The 18523-nt window shown below is 42.6% G+C and overlaps 1 protein-coding gene across 2 annotated transcripts in view; it reads right to left on the reverse strand.

Moving 5' to 3' along the window:
• LOC139530358 (GRAM domain-containing protein 2A) overlaps nt 1-17514 on the reverse strand; it is a 61715-nt gene extending 44201 nt beyond the window's left edge. For both annotated transcript variants that reach the window (XM_071326682.1, XM_071326683.1), the window contains exons 1-2: nt 17289-17514; nt 925-1038 (exon numbers count right to left, since the gene is read on the reverse strand). In XM_071326682.1, coding sequence (XP_071182783.1) covers nt 925-1031 — 107 coding nt within the window. In that variant the 5' untranslated portion in view covers nt 1032-1038; nt 17289-17514. The remainder of the gene's footprint in view (nt 1-924; nt 1039-17288) is intronic.
• Nucleotides 17515-18523: the final 1009 nt, after the last annotated feature.

Here is an 18523-nt window from a genome sequence, read left to right on the forward strand (position 1 = left end):
TGCAAGTGGGGACATGTAGGCTACCGAAGAGGAGAAGACAGTGTTGTTGAATATGGTGAAAAGAGGTGGAGATATCACTGAACATCATACTGCTAGTTGCTAATTTGCCTCCCTGTCCTTAGTCAGCGCAGAAAGCAATGACGGCAGACGCCAATGGCACATGGAGTCTTAATTACTTTCTTTTCTGGTTGAGAATTGGTTTTCTGATTCAGAAGATGTCATATAAACAGATTACAATGTGATTTTCTGGTTGCTAAAAAGATGTTAACGAAATGTCCTTATGCAACCAGTATAGAACCATGATAATGACGTCATTGCAACTAGTTTTGCTCGCTGGGGGTGCGGTGTGACCAGAGTAGCCACATTAACTATGACTGACTGAGTGTGTACATCATGAGGTGACATTATCCATCTGTTTATCACTCTGGAGTCTGCAGGGAGGCAGACAACTTTCACACCAACAGTCGGAAGCCTCTTCTATTTGCCCTAACAATTGCTAAAATAACAGGGGAGGACAGACATTTTTTTGACCACTCAAAGCCACTCATATCCAGGATCCGTATAAGTGTACTGTATTTTATTTTGAACCTTTATTTAACTAGGCAAGTCAGTTAAGAACAAATTCGTATTTACAGTGACGGCCTACCCCGGCCAAACCCTAACCCGGACGACTCTGGGCCAATTGTGCACCGCCCTATGGCCTGGTATTGAACCAGGGGCTGTAGTGATGCCTCTAGCAATGAGATGCAGTGCCTTAGACCGCTGTGCCACTCAGGAGCCCTGTATGGGAAGGGAGTAGGTTGCCTTGACCCTAGTTCAGTTTTTCTGAGGTCAGTTTTATAACCCAACAATTAAGATTAGGCTTGAGAGGGTAGGGGGTTAGCTGATCCTAAATCTGTGCCATAGGTAGTAGAGATGCCTCACCTGAACTGTGGTTGGCAGTGTCCATCATCCTCCTTGGCGGCCTCTGCCAGCAACTCCAGCGGGCTCAGGACACTGATGTCATCACTCTGCTCCTGGTGTTCCATCATCTTCAGCCTGAGGGGACAGAACAAAACACAAAACCCGTTCACACACTGACTAAATTATCAACAGAAACACTTCATTCAAGTACATACACAAACCCTTTTCTAACTATAGTGCTGACTCGAGACAAACTGTGCTGGCAGATGATATTTTCCTTTCACATTGTCTTTTTCAGCTACAATGGTGGATGTGTAACAGGGCCAGCTCGGTACAGCTTGGTTTCACTCTGCTCAGTGGTGTGAAAAAGCCTATAAACTCACTTTCCCAGGATATTGTCCACAGCTTCAGCTAGGTCCATAATTATTGGCACCCTTGATAAAGATGAGCAAAAAAGACTATATAAAATAAGCTGTATAAAATAAATAATATATTGCATGTTCTAAACAATTTGAAATGTATTTTATATTAATACAATTGCTCAGAGAAAGAGATTGTGTTTAACAAGTAATATATATATATATTTGTTTTTAAGATAGGGGACAAAATTATCAACACCCATTTTCAGTACTCCAGCACCCTACCCTTTGATAACGACACTGAGCCTTTTTCTAAAATGTTTTATGATATTGGAGAACACGCCGGGAGGGATCTCAGACCATTCCTCCATACATCATCTTCCCAGATCCTTGACATCCTTTGTCTGCGCTTATTGACTGCCCTCTTCAATTCAAACCACTGGTTTTCAATGGGGTTCAAATCTGGAGACTGAGATGGATACTGCAAAATGTTTATGGTGGGTTTGGCATTGAAAAACAGAAGCATATGCAGAGAAGTACCTCATATCTATGGTAAAATATGGTGGTGGATCTTTGATGTTATGGGGCTATTTTACTTCCACTGGTCCTGGGGCCCTTGTTAAGGTCAACGGCATCATGAACTTTACCAAGTACCAGAACATTTTAGCCAAAAACCGGGTAGTGGTATTTATTGGGTTCCCCAATTATCCGCTACCACGGCAGCAGCTACTCTTCCTGGGGTCCAAACAGGAAATAAAACACAACAAATAAAATACATAATATACATAATAATACTTAATCTCCTGACTCTGCCTCACTCTTCAGAAACAGGAGATGTCTCCTGCCCAATGAGCCGTTCGGGCTCGCATAAGCCAAGGATTTGTGCAAGGCCACCCACCTACATAATACAATACATAATACAGTGTAAATTACAATACAAAATATATACATATTTCCGTGTCTCTTCGCAGTCCCTATTGTGCCGTAAGGTGTTATTTTATCTGGTTTTTGAATCTGGTTTTAATTGCTAGCTTGAGTTACCTGGGGTGGCAGAGAGTTCCATGTAGGCATGGTTCTATTTTTTACTGTACGTTTCCCAGCCTCTGTTCTGAACCTGGAGACTGTGAAGAGCCTGCTGATTGCCGATAAATGTCCGAACTGTGTGCCAACTGCTTGAACAGACAGTTTGATACCTTCAACACATCAACATCTAAGTGCAATACGTGCTACCCTGTTCTGGACCAACTGCAATTGACCTATGTCCCTCTTTACCGCACATGACCAGGACTGTAGGACATATCTGGTCGACTGAGATGTCAAGAAAGCAGAGCATGGACAGATCTCTTACCATTTTAGCCACCATAGAGTCTATATGTTTTGGTTGCCTCTGTCAGGATGCTGACATTTGGCCGCAAGTGGATAACCCCAAGCACTAATCAAAATGGTTGACTTGTTTAATATGCTCATCTTTATCAAGGATGCCAATAACTATTTAGAAAGTGGGAAGGGTGCTAAAAATGCGAGAAAAGCACTTCTGAGGAAGAGCTAGTGACACCCACTCTCCTTAATATGTGTGGGTAATGCAATTTTACCCAGACACAATTTCCCACTTGCGCATTTCCCTTGCTGTCCCTGGACCTTTCCTTTCATAAACAGTTTCAAAGGCTTAGTACTCTCTGTACTCTTAGCAGATCTGAAGTCAGTGAAAAATGTTGCACTGTGCAAATGACTACTAGTGAGGGGGGGGAATCAGTTACATATCGGGATATTCATTTTAACAATATATCGTATCGTTTTGACAACATCACAATATTATTTTTGTGCTAGTTGGCTGTACCTGTGCCTAAAATCCAGTATCTTGCCTTCATAGCTTGTTCTCCATCTTCTTTTTAAATTTGTTTTCAGCACTTTCATTCCCATGACTGATCAAAACTCATTTTATTTTGTCTCTCTCTCGTCCCTCTGCAGTAGACATATGGTGAGCAATATGATTGGAACATCGAATCACAATAAAATCACAATATCGAATTGCAATACATATAGAATTATTGTGATAATATCATATTGTGAGATCCCTGGAAATCTCCAGCCCTAGTTGTAAAATGACGGGATCCCTCTCTTTTAACAAAGGCCAAAACTGCTTTCAAAATACATTTGCAAAAACTGCTTTCAAAACTGTTTTCCCGCAATTGACTGCTTGTCTAAAAGACTACATGTTTCCCTCCCTATCTATGGCTCTCGCAACTTGAATGCGCCTCGAGGAATATTTTTCTCGCATACAGCACACAACAACAAGCTGACTAGGTAAATAGGTCAACTGTTCTACTATGGGGCTGTCTGATTTTGTTTTAATAACAACATTACATAGAAAAAATAGTATCACGGGAAAGTTTCATCCTAAGTGATAAAGTACAGGCTTTGAATTACTTTGGACCAACTGGCAAGTGTCTTCACTGACATTTTCAACCTCTCCCTGACCGAGTCTGTAATACCTACATGTTTCAAGCAGATAACCGAAGTCCCTGTTCCCAAGGAAGCGAAGGTAACCTGCTTAAATGATTACCGCCCCGTACCACTTTGGTAGCCATGAAGTGCTTTGAAAGGCTGGTCATGCCTCACATCAACAGCATCATCCCGGATACCCTAGATCCACTCCAATTCGCATACCGCCCCAACAGATCCACAGATGACGCAATCTCAATCGCACTCCACACTGCCCTTTCCCACCTGGACAAAAGGAACACCTATGTGAGAATGCTGTTCGTTGACTACAGCTCAGCGTTCACCACCATAGTGCCCACAAAACTCATCACTAAGCTAAGGACCCTGGGACTAAACACCTCCCTCTGCAACTGGTTCCTGGACTTCCCGACGGGCCGCCCCAAGGTGTTAAGGGTAGGCAACAACACGTCTGCCACGCTGATCCTCAACACTGGGGCCCCTCAGGGGTGCGTGCTTAGTCCCCTCCTGTACTCCCTGTTCACCTACAACTGCATGGCCAAACACGACTCCAACACCATCATTAAGTTAGCTGACGACACAACAGTGTTAGGCCTGATTATCGACAACGATGAGACAGCCTATAGGGAGGAGGTCAGAGACCTGGCAGAGCAAGACAAAGGAGCTGATCGTGAACAATAGGAAAAGGAGGGCCGAACAGGCCCCTATTAACATTGACAGGGCTGAAGTCCTGGAGCGTGTCGAGTTTCAAGTTTCTTGGTGTCCACATCACCAATAAACTATGATGGTCCAAACACACCAAGACAGTCATGAAGAGGGCACGACAACACCTCAGGAGACTGAAAAGATTTGGAATGGGTCCCCAGACTCTCAAAAAGTTCTACAGTTGCACCATCGAGAGCATCCTGACCGGTTGCATCACCGCCTAGTATGGCAAATGGTCGGCATCTGACGTAAGGCGCTACAGAGGGTAGTGCATACGGCCCAGTACATCACTGGGGCCAAGCTTCCTTCCATCCAGGACCTATATACTAGGCGGTGTCAGAGGAAAGCCCAAAAAATTGTCAAGGCCTCCAGTCACCCATAGACTGTTCTCTCTGCTACCGCACAGCAAGCGGTACCGGAGCGCCACAGTCTAGGACCAAAAGGCTCCTTAACAGCTTCTACCCCCAAGCCATAAGACTGCTGAACAATTAATAAAATGGCCACCCGCACTATTTACATTGACACCTCCACCCCATTTGTTTTTACACTGCTGCTACTCGCTGTTTATTATCTATACATAGTCACTTTACCCCTACCTACATGTACAAATTAGGCAGAGTTGCAAAGAAAAAGCCATATCTCAGACTGGCCAATAAAAATAAAAGATTAAGATGGGCAAAAGAACACAGACACTGGACAGAGGAACTCTGCCTAGAAGGCCAGTATCCCGGAGTTGCCTCTTCACTGTTGACGTTGAGACTGGTGTTCTGCGGGTACTATTTAATGAAGCTGCCAGTTGTGGACTTGTGAGGTGTCTGTTTCTCAAACTAGACACTCTAATATACTTGTCCTATACTTGTCCTCTTGCTCAGTTGTGCACCGGGGCCTCCCACTCCTCTTTCTACTCTGTTTAGAGCCAGTTTGTGCTGTTCTGTGAAGGGAGTAGTACACAGCGTTGTACGAGATCTTCATTTTCTTGGCAATTTCTCGCATGGAATAGCCTTAATTTCTCAGAACAAGAATAGACTGATGAGTTTCAGAAGAAAGTTATTTGTTTCTGGCCATTTTGAGCCTGTAATCGAACACACAAATGCTGATGCTCCAGATACTCAACTAGTCTAAAGAAGTCCAGTTTTATTGCTTCTTTAATCAGGACAACAGTTTTCAGCTGTGCTAACATAATTGCAAAAGGGTTTTCTAATGATCAATTAGCCTTTTAAAATGATAAACTTGGATTAGCTAACACAACGTGCCATTGGAACACAGGAGTGATGGTTGCTGATAATGGGCCTCTGAACGCCTATGCAGATATTCCATAAAAAATCTGCCATTTACAGCTACAATAGTCATTTACAACATGAACAATGTCTACACTGTATTTCTGATCAATTGTATGTTATTTTAAATGGACAAAAAATGTGTTTTCTTTCAAAAACAAGGACATTTCTAAGTGACCCCAAACTTTTGAACGGTAGTATATGTCTGTTCAGTTCAGTTTACACAGTGTAACAGAGAAAACACAATATTTGAGAATACATTTATTTGGGAATATATTTCGTAGAACCGACATGCTTCTGTGTTCAGCTTTGTCACCTCCAAACCAAAAGTTGTGAGAGTCACACACCTTGATGGACCCCTAATTAATTGGTTTGGCTGACCAGCTTTGGGTATCCACGTGCTAATAACTGTGGGATTCCAGTTGTTCTGCTCACGAGTTGAGACAACCGCAACAAAGTGTGGTTTTCTGCTTGTCATTAGTGGTTTCCTGTCAATCCACTAAACTGGCCCTGACCTGAAACAACAAAGCCCTCTTTCATTAGCTAATACCCTTCTCTAAGAGAGTAGAAAGTCACTAATGAGAATAACAACTGCAGACTGGGTGGCTGTATGAGGGAAGACAGGCACGCTAACAGTTGATTGGCTAGCATGGAATGGAGAGACAAGGTAGGTGACAGTTGATTGGTTGGCTGGGAATGGAGAGACAAGGTAGATGATAACTGACAAGACGGGCGGAGCAGTGACGTGAGGATCAGGCTGTCAGTTCAGCAAACAGCCCAGCTTATTGAAAAGGTGGGAAGGGGAAGGAGGGAGGGAGGGAGTGTGGGAGATAACGACTAAATATAGAGGTTCGACCATCGTTAAAAGACTGCAGAGAGAAAGGTTGAGGCGTGGGCGCTCGCACAGTTTCACAACCGTTAGCTTGGCAAAGCACGTAGACTCCTTCGACTGGGTGAACAATGAACACATTTAGAAACAGTAATTAGCGGGCACATCAAACAAAATACCATTGTTTCAACTTCCCTTCAGTGTTCTGAAGGGAATAAAACAGAGCCAGTTTGCTGAACAGATGCAGTTCAAACAGATGAGGAAGGCTGATAAGATGGAAGTGATTCTGAGATAAGGCCACCACTGAGCTTGACCTGTCTCCATTCAAGCCCGTGTTTCATACCTGCTTGACGCACACCAAGAACAAGGTCTTTCAACCTCCCCCTGCTGTAAAATCCCTTATCACCCCCTAAAGCCTTTCAAGGACTTCAACTTTGTTCCTCTGAAGATGCTGAAGACCCCACATTCTTCATTGGTGTACATGATAAACACCCATTCTCGAGATATTCTTTCAAGCATTCAAAGGACAACGGTTAACACTGAAGGTTCAACCGGGGATGCCAGGCAGCGATGAGTTTACATTGAGACAGATAGGCCTACAGAGGATTACATGGCATGACAGCGAGTTGACAACGAGAGATGACAAACACTGTGACAGGTAGTGATGCAGTGTAAATAGTGTGGTGGCAGCAAACGGAGAAGCAGCAGAGACACAATGAGTGCCAAAAGTAACTAGGTTGATGGGTCTGTATGTGTGCGCCTTATGAGATGAGAGAATGACAAATGCACACACACACACACACACACGATTCAATGTGAAATTAAGTAACTACACTCACATTCGAACTCAAAGGGCTGAATCAGCCCTACTTTAACCAGGGAGATGAGGCATTCACAGCTCTTGGTCTATCAACCCCATATTCTGTATTCTGTACTTAGTCAATTATATCTTGCCAGGTTCCCAATCCTCACCAATGCTACCTCACCCAAGGACACTGAAGAGGAGATAATTGTGCTTTTGGAGGATGTCCAAAACGCAGCTCAGGGAAAAGCTCAGGGCTGGTCCGGAGGACTAGCTGGCATTGTGTTTTCTTTAGTTGCAATGTGACGGGAGTCGGGACTGCCATGGGATAGAGTTGGCACCAGACACTGCCCGCCCGGACTGTCCGGACACAAAGGGAGTTTTATATCCCCACCATGACCTCAAAAAAAGAGAAACGGTAAAATGAGACGGAATAGTGATCTTATTGTTTGAGGGAAATATTACAGGAGATGATGAGGGTAGATTACAGGCCACCAACACGTTTCGGGAGGACGATGTTTTTTAATAATGGCAGTGAAAAGAGAATGGAGCAATATAAGGAAATTACTCTCTACTGCATGCCAAGCCTGGCTCGTTATTCTCTGTCCAGTGGCCCTGCACTACGGATAGACAAAGGCTTCCTTACTCGACAAAGACCAAACGCATCACCACAAAAAAAAACTCTTGGCAGTACCGTGACAGTGTTGCACAGATTTTGCACATATTGTCAGTGGGCTTTCTTTTGTCCCCACTGCTTGCAAAATCTCACTCTGCCACACAGTCACGTACGGCCGCTATGCATGCAGGTATTTTCCTCTCTCGGTCGCCATGGCAACAGCCTGAGAAAAGGCCATTCGAGTCGGGCATTTTATTCTTCTTGTTACCGAGTTCTAAAGTGGACATGAGGAGACACGTTGTTTAATGGTCAACCGATAGAAACCCAGTGCAAACACAACCTGGGCTATATGAAGAGTGCAGGTTAACTCACGAAAGGTCAGGTAGCACACAAAACAGAGGACCTTGAGAGTGTTTGCGAAACGAATCATCTGTGAGCAAGTGTAGCCTTTCCGTTCCCTTAGACAAACATGAATGCCTTCAAAAGGGAGTCACAATTTAAAACGGCGCTAAACAGAACAAAGACCCACTTCTAAAAAATAAATACATAGGAACAGAATTCTGATAGTGTTGAAATGGTGGATAGAAATAGTAGAGTGAATGTGCCGAAATGTATTTCAGAGTAAAAACATGGGATAAGATGTGAAAAATATTTAGTCAGTCTGTTGTCGTACTATATAAGTGTATCTGGCTTCCTGTTCCTGTCGCCTTCAGCTGTCATTAAAGTGATGCTCCAGAGCTTTTGTATATTGTCACCCATTAGTTATGGAAGTAGTGCTCACAAGCAAAAACAGGTCCCTCGAAAATTGTGCACAATTGTGTACTACGCCATCCATTTCGTATGAAATGTTCCGTACAATATGTTATGAAGTAAGTGCTTAAGGTCCCAGACAGCATCTTTAAGAAGAGTTGACGCCTCTCTGTTCCCTTCCTTTCCTTTCTCTCCAGTCCACCCATCTCCTGACGTGATCCTATCTGCAACAGCTGCGGACATCACACACACTGCCTGAGTAGACAGGTACAAGCTCCATCGAGACAAACCATGACTACGGTTTCCATGGCTCCCTGATTCTTGGAAACCCATTTCCTGTGATGTGGCTGGGAACATAAATAGATCTAATTAGTCTCATCCCCATTTCTCTTCTCTAATCACAGTGGCGTAGGGTGAAGGTGGTGTATTGGTTGATTTGGCCCTGAGTGTGGAGATCAAGGAGAGTGTCTAAGCACGGCTTTATCGATCGCAGCTTCTTGATGCAGGTTGACGTGTGACCACTGAGGTGTGATCACTATGATACAGGAACTAGGGGTGTGAACATTAAAACTTTGAAACGAAATTGGGATCCTTGACGTTAACAAAAATCCCTAAACGAAAAACACAGTGCCATTATCACAAAACATATTATTTTCCGTTTTATAGCCTAACTAGACGATAGGCTATAAAGGGCAAGATGCATAATTTAAATGTAGACAGCGATATTAAGTATTTTTTAAATATTTTTTATTTAACTAGGCAAAAAAGGCAAAAAAGGCAAGGGGCAGCGGTGAAGTCCTGTATGACAATACTTTGAGAAGATAAATGAGAATGAAATGCAAACTTTGCAAGGTGGAATTGAGGTATAGTAATGGTAGTACAGGTTCAATGCTTAACCATCTGAAAGGGACACACCGTGAGGCCCAAACTGTTGCTGGCAGAAGCGCAGCTGCATTGTGAATTCATGTGGAAAACCGATTTTTTAAAATGGTGGTATAAACATTTTAATTTGTTACATCCCTAGCATTAACAAACTATCATTCAAAGTGTCTGTGCCTGTCCTGTCTGTTCCCTTCGGATTTAATCAGGATACACGGCTTACAGCAACGCATTCCCCTTTGAGAAATCAAATCAAATCAAAGTTTACTTGTCACGTGCGCCGAATACAACAGGTGTAGACCTTACAGTGAAATGCTTACTTACAGGCTCTAACCAACAGTGCAAATAAGGTATTAGGTGAACAAAAGGTAAGTAAAGAAATAAAACAACAGTAAAAAGACAGTGAAAAATAACAGTAGCGAGGCTACATACAGGCACCGGTTAGTCGGGCTGATTGAGGTAGTATGTACAGTGGGGAGAACAAGTATTTGATACACTGCCGATTTTACACTGCCGGTTTTCCTACTTACAAAGCATGTAGATGTCTGTAATTTTTATCATAGGTACACTTCAACTGTGAGAGACGGAATCTAAAACAAAAATCCAGAAAATCACATTGTATGATTTTTAAGTAATTAATTTGCATTTTATTGCATGACATAAGTATTTGAACACCTACCAACCAGTAAGAATTCTGGCTCTCACAGACCTGTTAGTTTTTCTTTAAGAAGCCCTCCTGTTCTCCACTCATTACCTGTATTAACTGCACCTGTTTGAACTCGTTACCTGTATAAAAGACACCTGTCCACACACTCAATCAAACAGACTCCAACCTCTCCACAATGGCCAAGACCAGAGAGCTGTGTAAGGACATCAGGGATAAAATTGTAGACCTGCACAAGGCTGGGATGGGCTACAGGACAATAGGCAAGCAGCTTGGTGAGAAGGCAACAACTGTTGGCGCAATTATTAGAAAATGGAAGAAGTTGAAGATGACGATCAATCACCCTCGGTCTGGGGCTCCATGAAAGATCTCACGTCGTGGGGCATCAATGATCATGAGGAAGGTGAGGGATCAGCCCAGAACTACACGGCAGGACCTGGTCAATGACCTGAAGAGAGCTGGGACCACAGTCTCAAAGAAAACCATTAGTAACACACTACGCCGTTGTGGATTCAAATCCTGCAGCGCATGCAAGGTCCCCCTGCTCAAGCCAGCGCATGTCCAGGCCCGTATGAAGTTTGCCAATGACCATCTGGATGATCCAGAGGAGGAATGGGAGAAGGTCATGTGGTCTGATGAGACAAAAATAGAGCTTTTTGGTCTAAACTCCACTCGCCGTGTTTGGAGGAAGAAGAAGGATGAGTACAACCCCAAGAACACCATCCCAACCGTGAAGCATGGAGGTGGAAACATCATTCTTTGGGGATGCTTTTCTGCACAGGGGACAGGACGACTGCACCGTATTGAGGGGAGGATGGATGGGGCCATGTATCGCGAGATCTTGGCCAACAACCTCCTTCCCTCAGTAAGAGCATTGAAGATGGGTCGTGGCTGGGTCTTCCAGCATGACAACGACCCGAAACACACAGCCAGGGCAACTAAGGAGTGGCTCCGTAAGAAGCATCTCAAGGTCCTGGAGTGGCCTAGCCAGTCTCCAGACATGAACCCAATAGAAAATCTTTGGAGGGAGCTGAAAGTCCGTATTGCCCAGCGACAGCCACGAAACCTGAAGGATCTGGAGAAGGTCTGTATGGAGGAGTGGGCCAAAATCCCTGCTGCAGTGTGTGCAAACCTGGTCAAGAACTACAGGAAACGTATGATCTCTGTAATTGCAAACAAAGGTTTCTGTACCAAATATTAAGTTCTGCTTTTCTGATGTATCAAATACTTATGTCATGCAATAAAATGCAAATTAATTACTTAAAAATCATACAATGTGATTTTCTGGATTTTTGTTTTCGATTCCGTCTCTCACAGTTGAAGTGTACCTATGATAAAAATTACAGACCTCTACATGCTTTGTAAGTAGGAAAACCGGCAAAATCGGCAGTGTATCAAATACTTGTTCTCCCCACTGTACATGTAGATATGGTTAAAGTGACTATGCATATATGATAAACAGAGAGTAGCAGTAGCGTAAAAGAGGGGTTGGCGGGTGGCGGGACACAATGCAGATAGCCCGGTTAGCCAATGTGCGGGGGCACTGGTTGGTCAGGCCAATTGAGGTAGTATGTACATAAATGTATAGTTAAAGTCACTATGCATATATGATACACAGAGAGTAGCAGCAGCGTAAAAGAGGGGTTGGGGGGGTGGCACACAATGCAAATAGTCTGGGTAGCCATTTGATTACCTGTTCAGGAATCCTATGGCTTGGGGGTAAAAACTGTTGAGAATCTTTTTTGTCCTAGACTTGGCACTCTGGTACCGCTTGCCATGCAGTAGTAGAGAGAACAATCTATGACTAGGGTGGCTGGGGTCTTTGACCATTTTTGGGGCTTTCCTATGACACCGCCTGGTGCAGAGGTCCTGGATACACTGAGTGTACAAAACATTAGGAACTTTTTCCATGACAGACTGACCAGGTGAATCCAGGTGAAAGCTATGTTCTCCTATTGATGTCACTTGTTACATCCACTTTAATCAACAGTTTCCTCTGTGTGTCAATAATGGTCCACCACCCAAAGGACATCCAGCCAACTTGACACAACCGTGGGAAGCATTGGTGTCAACATGGGCCAGCATCCCTGTGGAACGCTTGACAAGTTCTAGAGTCCTTGCCCCGACTAATTGAGGCTGTTCTGAGAGCAAAAGGGGGTGCAACTCAATATTAGGAAGGTGTTCCTAATGTTTTGTACACTCTGTGTATATGCTGTGCTTGGTAAGATTTTCCTTTTATTAGTTACACAACCTTGCTCTCTCCATCTTTCCTTTCTAGAACTTTATCCTAATTTGCCAGTCAGGTAGTCAGGTAGGAAGAACTGGATCTGAGGTCAGTGTAGGTGAATGCCCGGTGACTCCACAGACCAGGTATCTCCTGGTTTCATCTGCGAAACATGCTCTTCCCTTCCCACTTTTATTCAAAGCGTCATGTTCTCTGAAGTTCAGTAAGCCCCTTGGTGACTGACTGGCTGTCTAGCGTCCTAGCTCCGCCAGGACCAGAGTGACGTGCAATGAGATGGCCTGGTCCCAGATCTGTGTGTGCTGTCTGGCGTCCTAGCTCCGCCAGGACCAGAGTGACGTGCAATGAGATGGCCTGGTCCCAGATCTGTGTGTGCTGTCTGGCGTCCTAGCTCCGCCAGGACCAGAGTGACGTGCAATGAGATGGCCTGGTCCCAGATCTGTGTGTGCTGTCTAGCGTCCTAGCTCCACCAGAACCAGAGTGACGTACACTGAGATGGCCTGGTCCCAGATCTGTGTGTGCTGTCTTGCCAACTCCCATGGTCATTGTCACACAGAGATCGAAAGACATCTAGGACCAGGCTAGCATTGAGATGATGGTTAGAAATAATCTAGATACAATATTAAAAACAACCACTGGATGTTCAAAAGTATATTTCATTCAGAGATTTTATCAATAATCCAGCCTCACCTGTGCTGTTAAAGGAAAGGTTGCACAATATATATTCCACAAATCTAAAACAACGTCGACTGATTATATTCCATCAAAACGGTCTTTACGCAAAATTTTATAAAAAAAGACTTCTGTTTTCGCAATTTGAATTACATTTATCAAAAACTCGTATACCAACAATACACTGCAGCTTTGAAGTCAAGAAAGGAACAGCCTGCTGGTGGCTTCGGTGATGGAGGCGAATCAAGTAAGTAGGTACTAAAGTGCCCAAAGAGTTATGTCATGTTATGTTGATAGTAGATGATTAAAAAAACGTGCCATGCAAAACAAACTGGCCCACTCGGATTTAACATGGTGTATGGGGATGGAATAAGCTAGCTAGCTAGCTAGCAAGCAAGCAACAACAACTCCATCAACACTGCAAGTTTTGCAGAAATTAACGGTCAAATACCAATCGGATTAATGTCAATGTTTATTTCAAGATATGTCTTTATTTTTGATCAACTGCCTGATCTTTATTGGCTGATATAACTTGCAGGATATTATGGTAGCCACTGACCACATTTACATGCACACCAATATCCCATTATTATTCGGGGTACTCAAGTATTCTGTTTTTGAGATGACGCATATAAACATCATATCCCATTTACAATAACATATCCCATTTACAATAACATATCCCATTTACAATAACCCGAAAAAGCTTGTATCCCGGTTATGACAAACCCGGATAAGATGCCTGGTCTTAGACGGGATACTGTTGCATGTAAACATCTTATCGCATATAGTGTAGTTTTTTGTGGTCTGTGCAGGCTCAGGTTCGCATATCATGGTTGTTGTGTGATGTTTTCATCTGATTGTCAAACAAATCACTTTGAAAGGTAGGGCACCTGTGCAGTTAAATCCACCATAATAATTCCATAATAATTTATTTTGCTGATACTCCGCACTGGACTGTAAAGCCTACTGGCTACTTTCACCCCTATTTTAGAAAGGTTTCTGCTTATAATTTCCAACATTTGGTAGGCCATATTATAATACAACAAGTGTAGACATTACCGTGAAATGCTTACTTACAAGCACTTAACCTACGGCGCAGTTCAAGAAGAGTTAAGAAAATATTTACCAAATAAACTAAAAGAAAAAAAGAAAAAGGAACACAATAAAAAAACAATAACGAGGCTATATACCAAATTTCCAACACTTTGTAGGCCATTTGTTTGTCAGCTATAGTTAGATACATGCAGCTTCTCTTCTGTCATAACTTGTTGCCCCAGAAGACAAAATAAAGTAGCGCTCACCTGAAGAATGTCTTACATCGATATAATTATTGCATTAGTAATCTAGTTAACACCAGTAAAGTTGTCTGTTTCGTTTAGGTCGGCGTTTAGTGACCGGCAAGAATGCAATAACTCCAAAACAGTGGAAAGCCTGGTCCTCTGAAAAATGTCCAAATGTCATCAGTTTGACCGGTTTTAAGGAAATGAAACGCTGAGAAACCGATGAAACACGTTTCTGATAAGACTTCAGTTCATCTTGGGTGCATTATTTATGTGGTTAAAATACTGTCTGCTTGCATAACAGTGTCAAAGAAAATACATTACACGCGCATTTTCTGAAGAGATGCCGAAACAAATAAATAATATTTCTCCAATCCTGTTCCTGAGACAAAATTAACATAAGTTCTATCGTTTTACTGCAAGAAGTGCATAATTCTGCCAGAGTTAATATTATATTCGACTACACGTGAGAGGTTATAGGTCCTACAGTCAGTGTCCAGATTTCAGTTACTATTCAATTTAACCCATATGAACTTAAATGAGGAATATTCTGTTTATTCATGGTTAAAGGGATACTCCTGAGTGGGATATCAAAGGTGCATGTAAACAGCTTATCCCGAATAAGACCTTAATCTGGATATGAGCTACTATCCGGGAATACTGTGCGCATGTAAACGTGGTCAATGTTTGTGTTAGCCATTATACCTGGACTTACTGTTACTGCTGCTGGTAATGTTAGTGACGTTAGAACTCAGGTAAACATGTGTAGCTATAGCTACCATCGGCCAACAACAGAGTTTTAGCCAGTTTGGTTATGGATGTTTAATGTCTTCTATGATAGTAAAGGTTCACCTTGATTTTGCGTAACAGTACGAGAAACGCTGATGTGCTGAACTGCTAATTAGTGATGATGCAAAATGGTTCCGAAAATAATATTCCCCTCTCGCTGGAATCAACACCCATCTACTGTACTGAAATTAAATTGATTCAATCTTTGAGTCCTGTTCACTGTTATTTGACAGACGATAGAACGATAGATAATGGCTGCTCTTCGGGAGTTCTAATGAGTAGTAACTTTGAGTCCAAAAGACATTCAAGGGATGGCGGTTTTACAACTAAACAAACACAAACAGTTATATTGTGTAGTGCTGCTACTGACTCCAAATCAGAGCCAAAATGCTTCTAAATCTCCTCAATGGGTCTCTTGTTTAAGTGTCCTTGAGTGATCTCATCCCTTCAGTGCTCCCTGTCCCCAAACGAGGAGTCCATTCCAAACAACGCTAGGGGAAACGACCACATTGTGCCTGTCTCAACTCTGTGGAGGGGAAACATTTCCCCCTAGAAAAAGATTTTGGCTTAAGCCTAGTGGACCGGAAACTGTAAACAACATCACACCAGGCCACACAGTAAATCAGTCATTATGGGAGAAGCATACCAATAGACAGGGGGCATGTGTGGTGGATAGGTCTAAGGAAGTTGCATGACAAGCAATAATTCAATAATTTACTAGTAAAGTAATATCTTCGCCCACGAAGTCCATTTTACTGTTTGGTTTAGTTGAGGCTGATCTGTCCAACTTGACTTTCAGACAGCCGTTATATCTACAAAACAAGCAGATACAGAACCTTGAGATGTAAATTACCTCGCCGCCGAGAGCTGTGTCCACAGTTTTATAAATGGGTTCTCTTTGACGCTCCCAACCTACTTCACTTTAGAATATTAGGCTGGCCAAACATAGCCTGCAGTGCTCAATTAGCACCTTTCATTTCCAATACAAGTACAATAAAACGGACTATTCCCCATTATAATGGGACAGAATAATTGATCCATCTCTTTCATTAAAGAGGGTTTTTACAATTCTGATGGCTGTAATTGGTATTGTGTGATAGGCTTGGGCGATATACAGTATATACCGTACACCGCGGTATTTGGAAAAAGCCACAGGATGGTTTTTCAATACCGTCAAAACGATTTATTTGAAGTTTTTCATAATATGCAAGCCCAAGGGAGCACTGGGCTAGATGTTGCAGCTGGATAATACATTGTGTCAGAAGAAGCTAATAATAATCATGTGGTTCAGTCTATGAGTGGTTACATGGAGATCAGAGAGGATGCTACACTATATATACAAAAGTATGCCAAATGGTTTCAAACACACTTGTGTCTAATTATTAACCCCTCTCTGGAATGTATGACCCGTTTGATACTAACCATTAGAAAATACATGTCATTACCTTTCAGACAGACACTAAATGTACATGGGGCTGTTGGCTAAACTAATCATAATACCCCCAACTACATATCTGACATACCCATGAGTGGAACATCATGTGCTGGGTGACAAGTTTCCATTCCCAAAGTAGAAACTACTGAGAACCGTGCAGTCTATTTGAGCAGCCATGATTTCATATTGTCAGCACACTGGAAATCTCTCTGCACACATTTTTCATTGTTCTAGATGAACACTGCACAAAGTTGGCACAGAAGAATGACTTATCAGTTTTGGTTTCCTTTGTAATTATGTATAGCTAAATAGGCAGGATGAGTGCATAGACTACCACCGCACAGTGGCACGAGTGTCGAAAGATTTGCATTATGTAATTCAAATGGATAATTCAATGACCAAGCACGAACCTAGATGTTATGTAATAACATAATAATAATAATAATAATAATGTTACTGTCCGACTTGAATCATCTGTTCATTACCATAAGCTGTCTGTCATATTTCCAATTAACTTGTCTATCTTGTAAAATAACGGGTAAATACAGTACCAGGAAAGCGAAGCAGAAATACATCTGCCTCTCGTTGACAATGTCTGCGGTCTCGACATGGATCAAACCTACCGTGGAAACTGGGTAGATATGCTGTCGAGTATGTCATTTCCGCGGCGGACTCAGAGAAGAGAAATTAGGGTCGAATGTCCACATAATCGTATTCTAAAGGAAGAAGTCCGTGGGTAAAGTGAAAATGGTAGACAAGACTGGAAGGGGGGAAACGGTTGTCAGAGTTGTCGCGCTGTCAACACAAAGGCAGGAGCACCGAGTAGATCAAATTTCGGCTGACTAACAAGCTAACTTGTTGTGCTGAGCATCCACGAGCGCTGGGTTTATCTATTTACTGTTCCCGCCTCCTGCATTTTTTTGTGCCTTACTACTGTGATCTCTACGGTCCATCTACTACGTGCACTCGTGCAGAGATCGCAGAACACATTACTTCTAGTGGTTGATCAACTGTACTGCAAGCACATATTGTAATTTAAGGGGAAAATGTAGGTGTTTTAATGCACGGGAATTATAATAATGGTAGGCTAATAAAAACATTCAAATGTAGGCCTAAGAGATGCATTTACCGTTGGTTAGGAGATCACAAAGCAGCATAATACAATGAACATTATGGGTAGGCTACAGTATTGCTTTGTGATAGGAGCCGACATCATAGCATATTTAATCTCAGAGCCTACTGTATACTAAGGCAGGAGATAGTAAACACATTAGGGCAATTTTAGCATGTACATCTTGGTGGGGCAAAAAATATATATACTTGATACATGGCCAGCAAAGGCACTACACAACACAACACTAAAACAATACATGAATTGCACTGTAACGGTGACAAACGGTGCCCACAAATTGTTGTCCCAACAGCAGAGCTTTCCTTTCAGCACCATGGAGTTAATCCTAACCACTGCTACACCTGGCTATCAGCGGAGCCTTGTCTAACAGCGAAACAGCCTCATTTACTGCCTTTTTTAAAAACATAGCTGATATTGCTGACTTGCTTAAACAAATGGGGTTTCTACTGACAATTGAGATGTGCAAACTATGGCATAAGGGAAAAATTTGCGGATAAGAGGCAATCCAAGCTAGGACGGACGTATTCAATATAACTATTTGTTCAGCACTTTTGAAATGTACAGTGACAGAATTCAGAACATGGGCTGTTCTTACAGTATTTTCCCTGTACACCAAGTCAAAACTGTAGGATAAATAAAGGAGGATATAAGCAGAAAATTAAAGCTCTTAAAAAATGTAATGATTACATTTCTCTAAAACAGGCTATAGGCTACATGTGCACCACC

Source organism: Salvelinus alpinus, chromosome 9, assembly GCF_045679555.1.
Source record: "Salvelinus alpinus chromosome 9, SLU_Salpinus.1, whole genome shotgun sequence".
Taxonomy (NCBI): domain Eukaryota; kingdom Metazoa; phylum Chordata; class Actinopteri; order Salmoniformes; family Salmonidae; genus Salvelinus; species Salvelinus alpinus.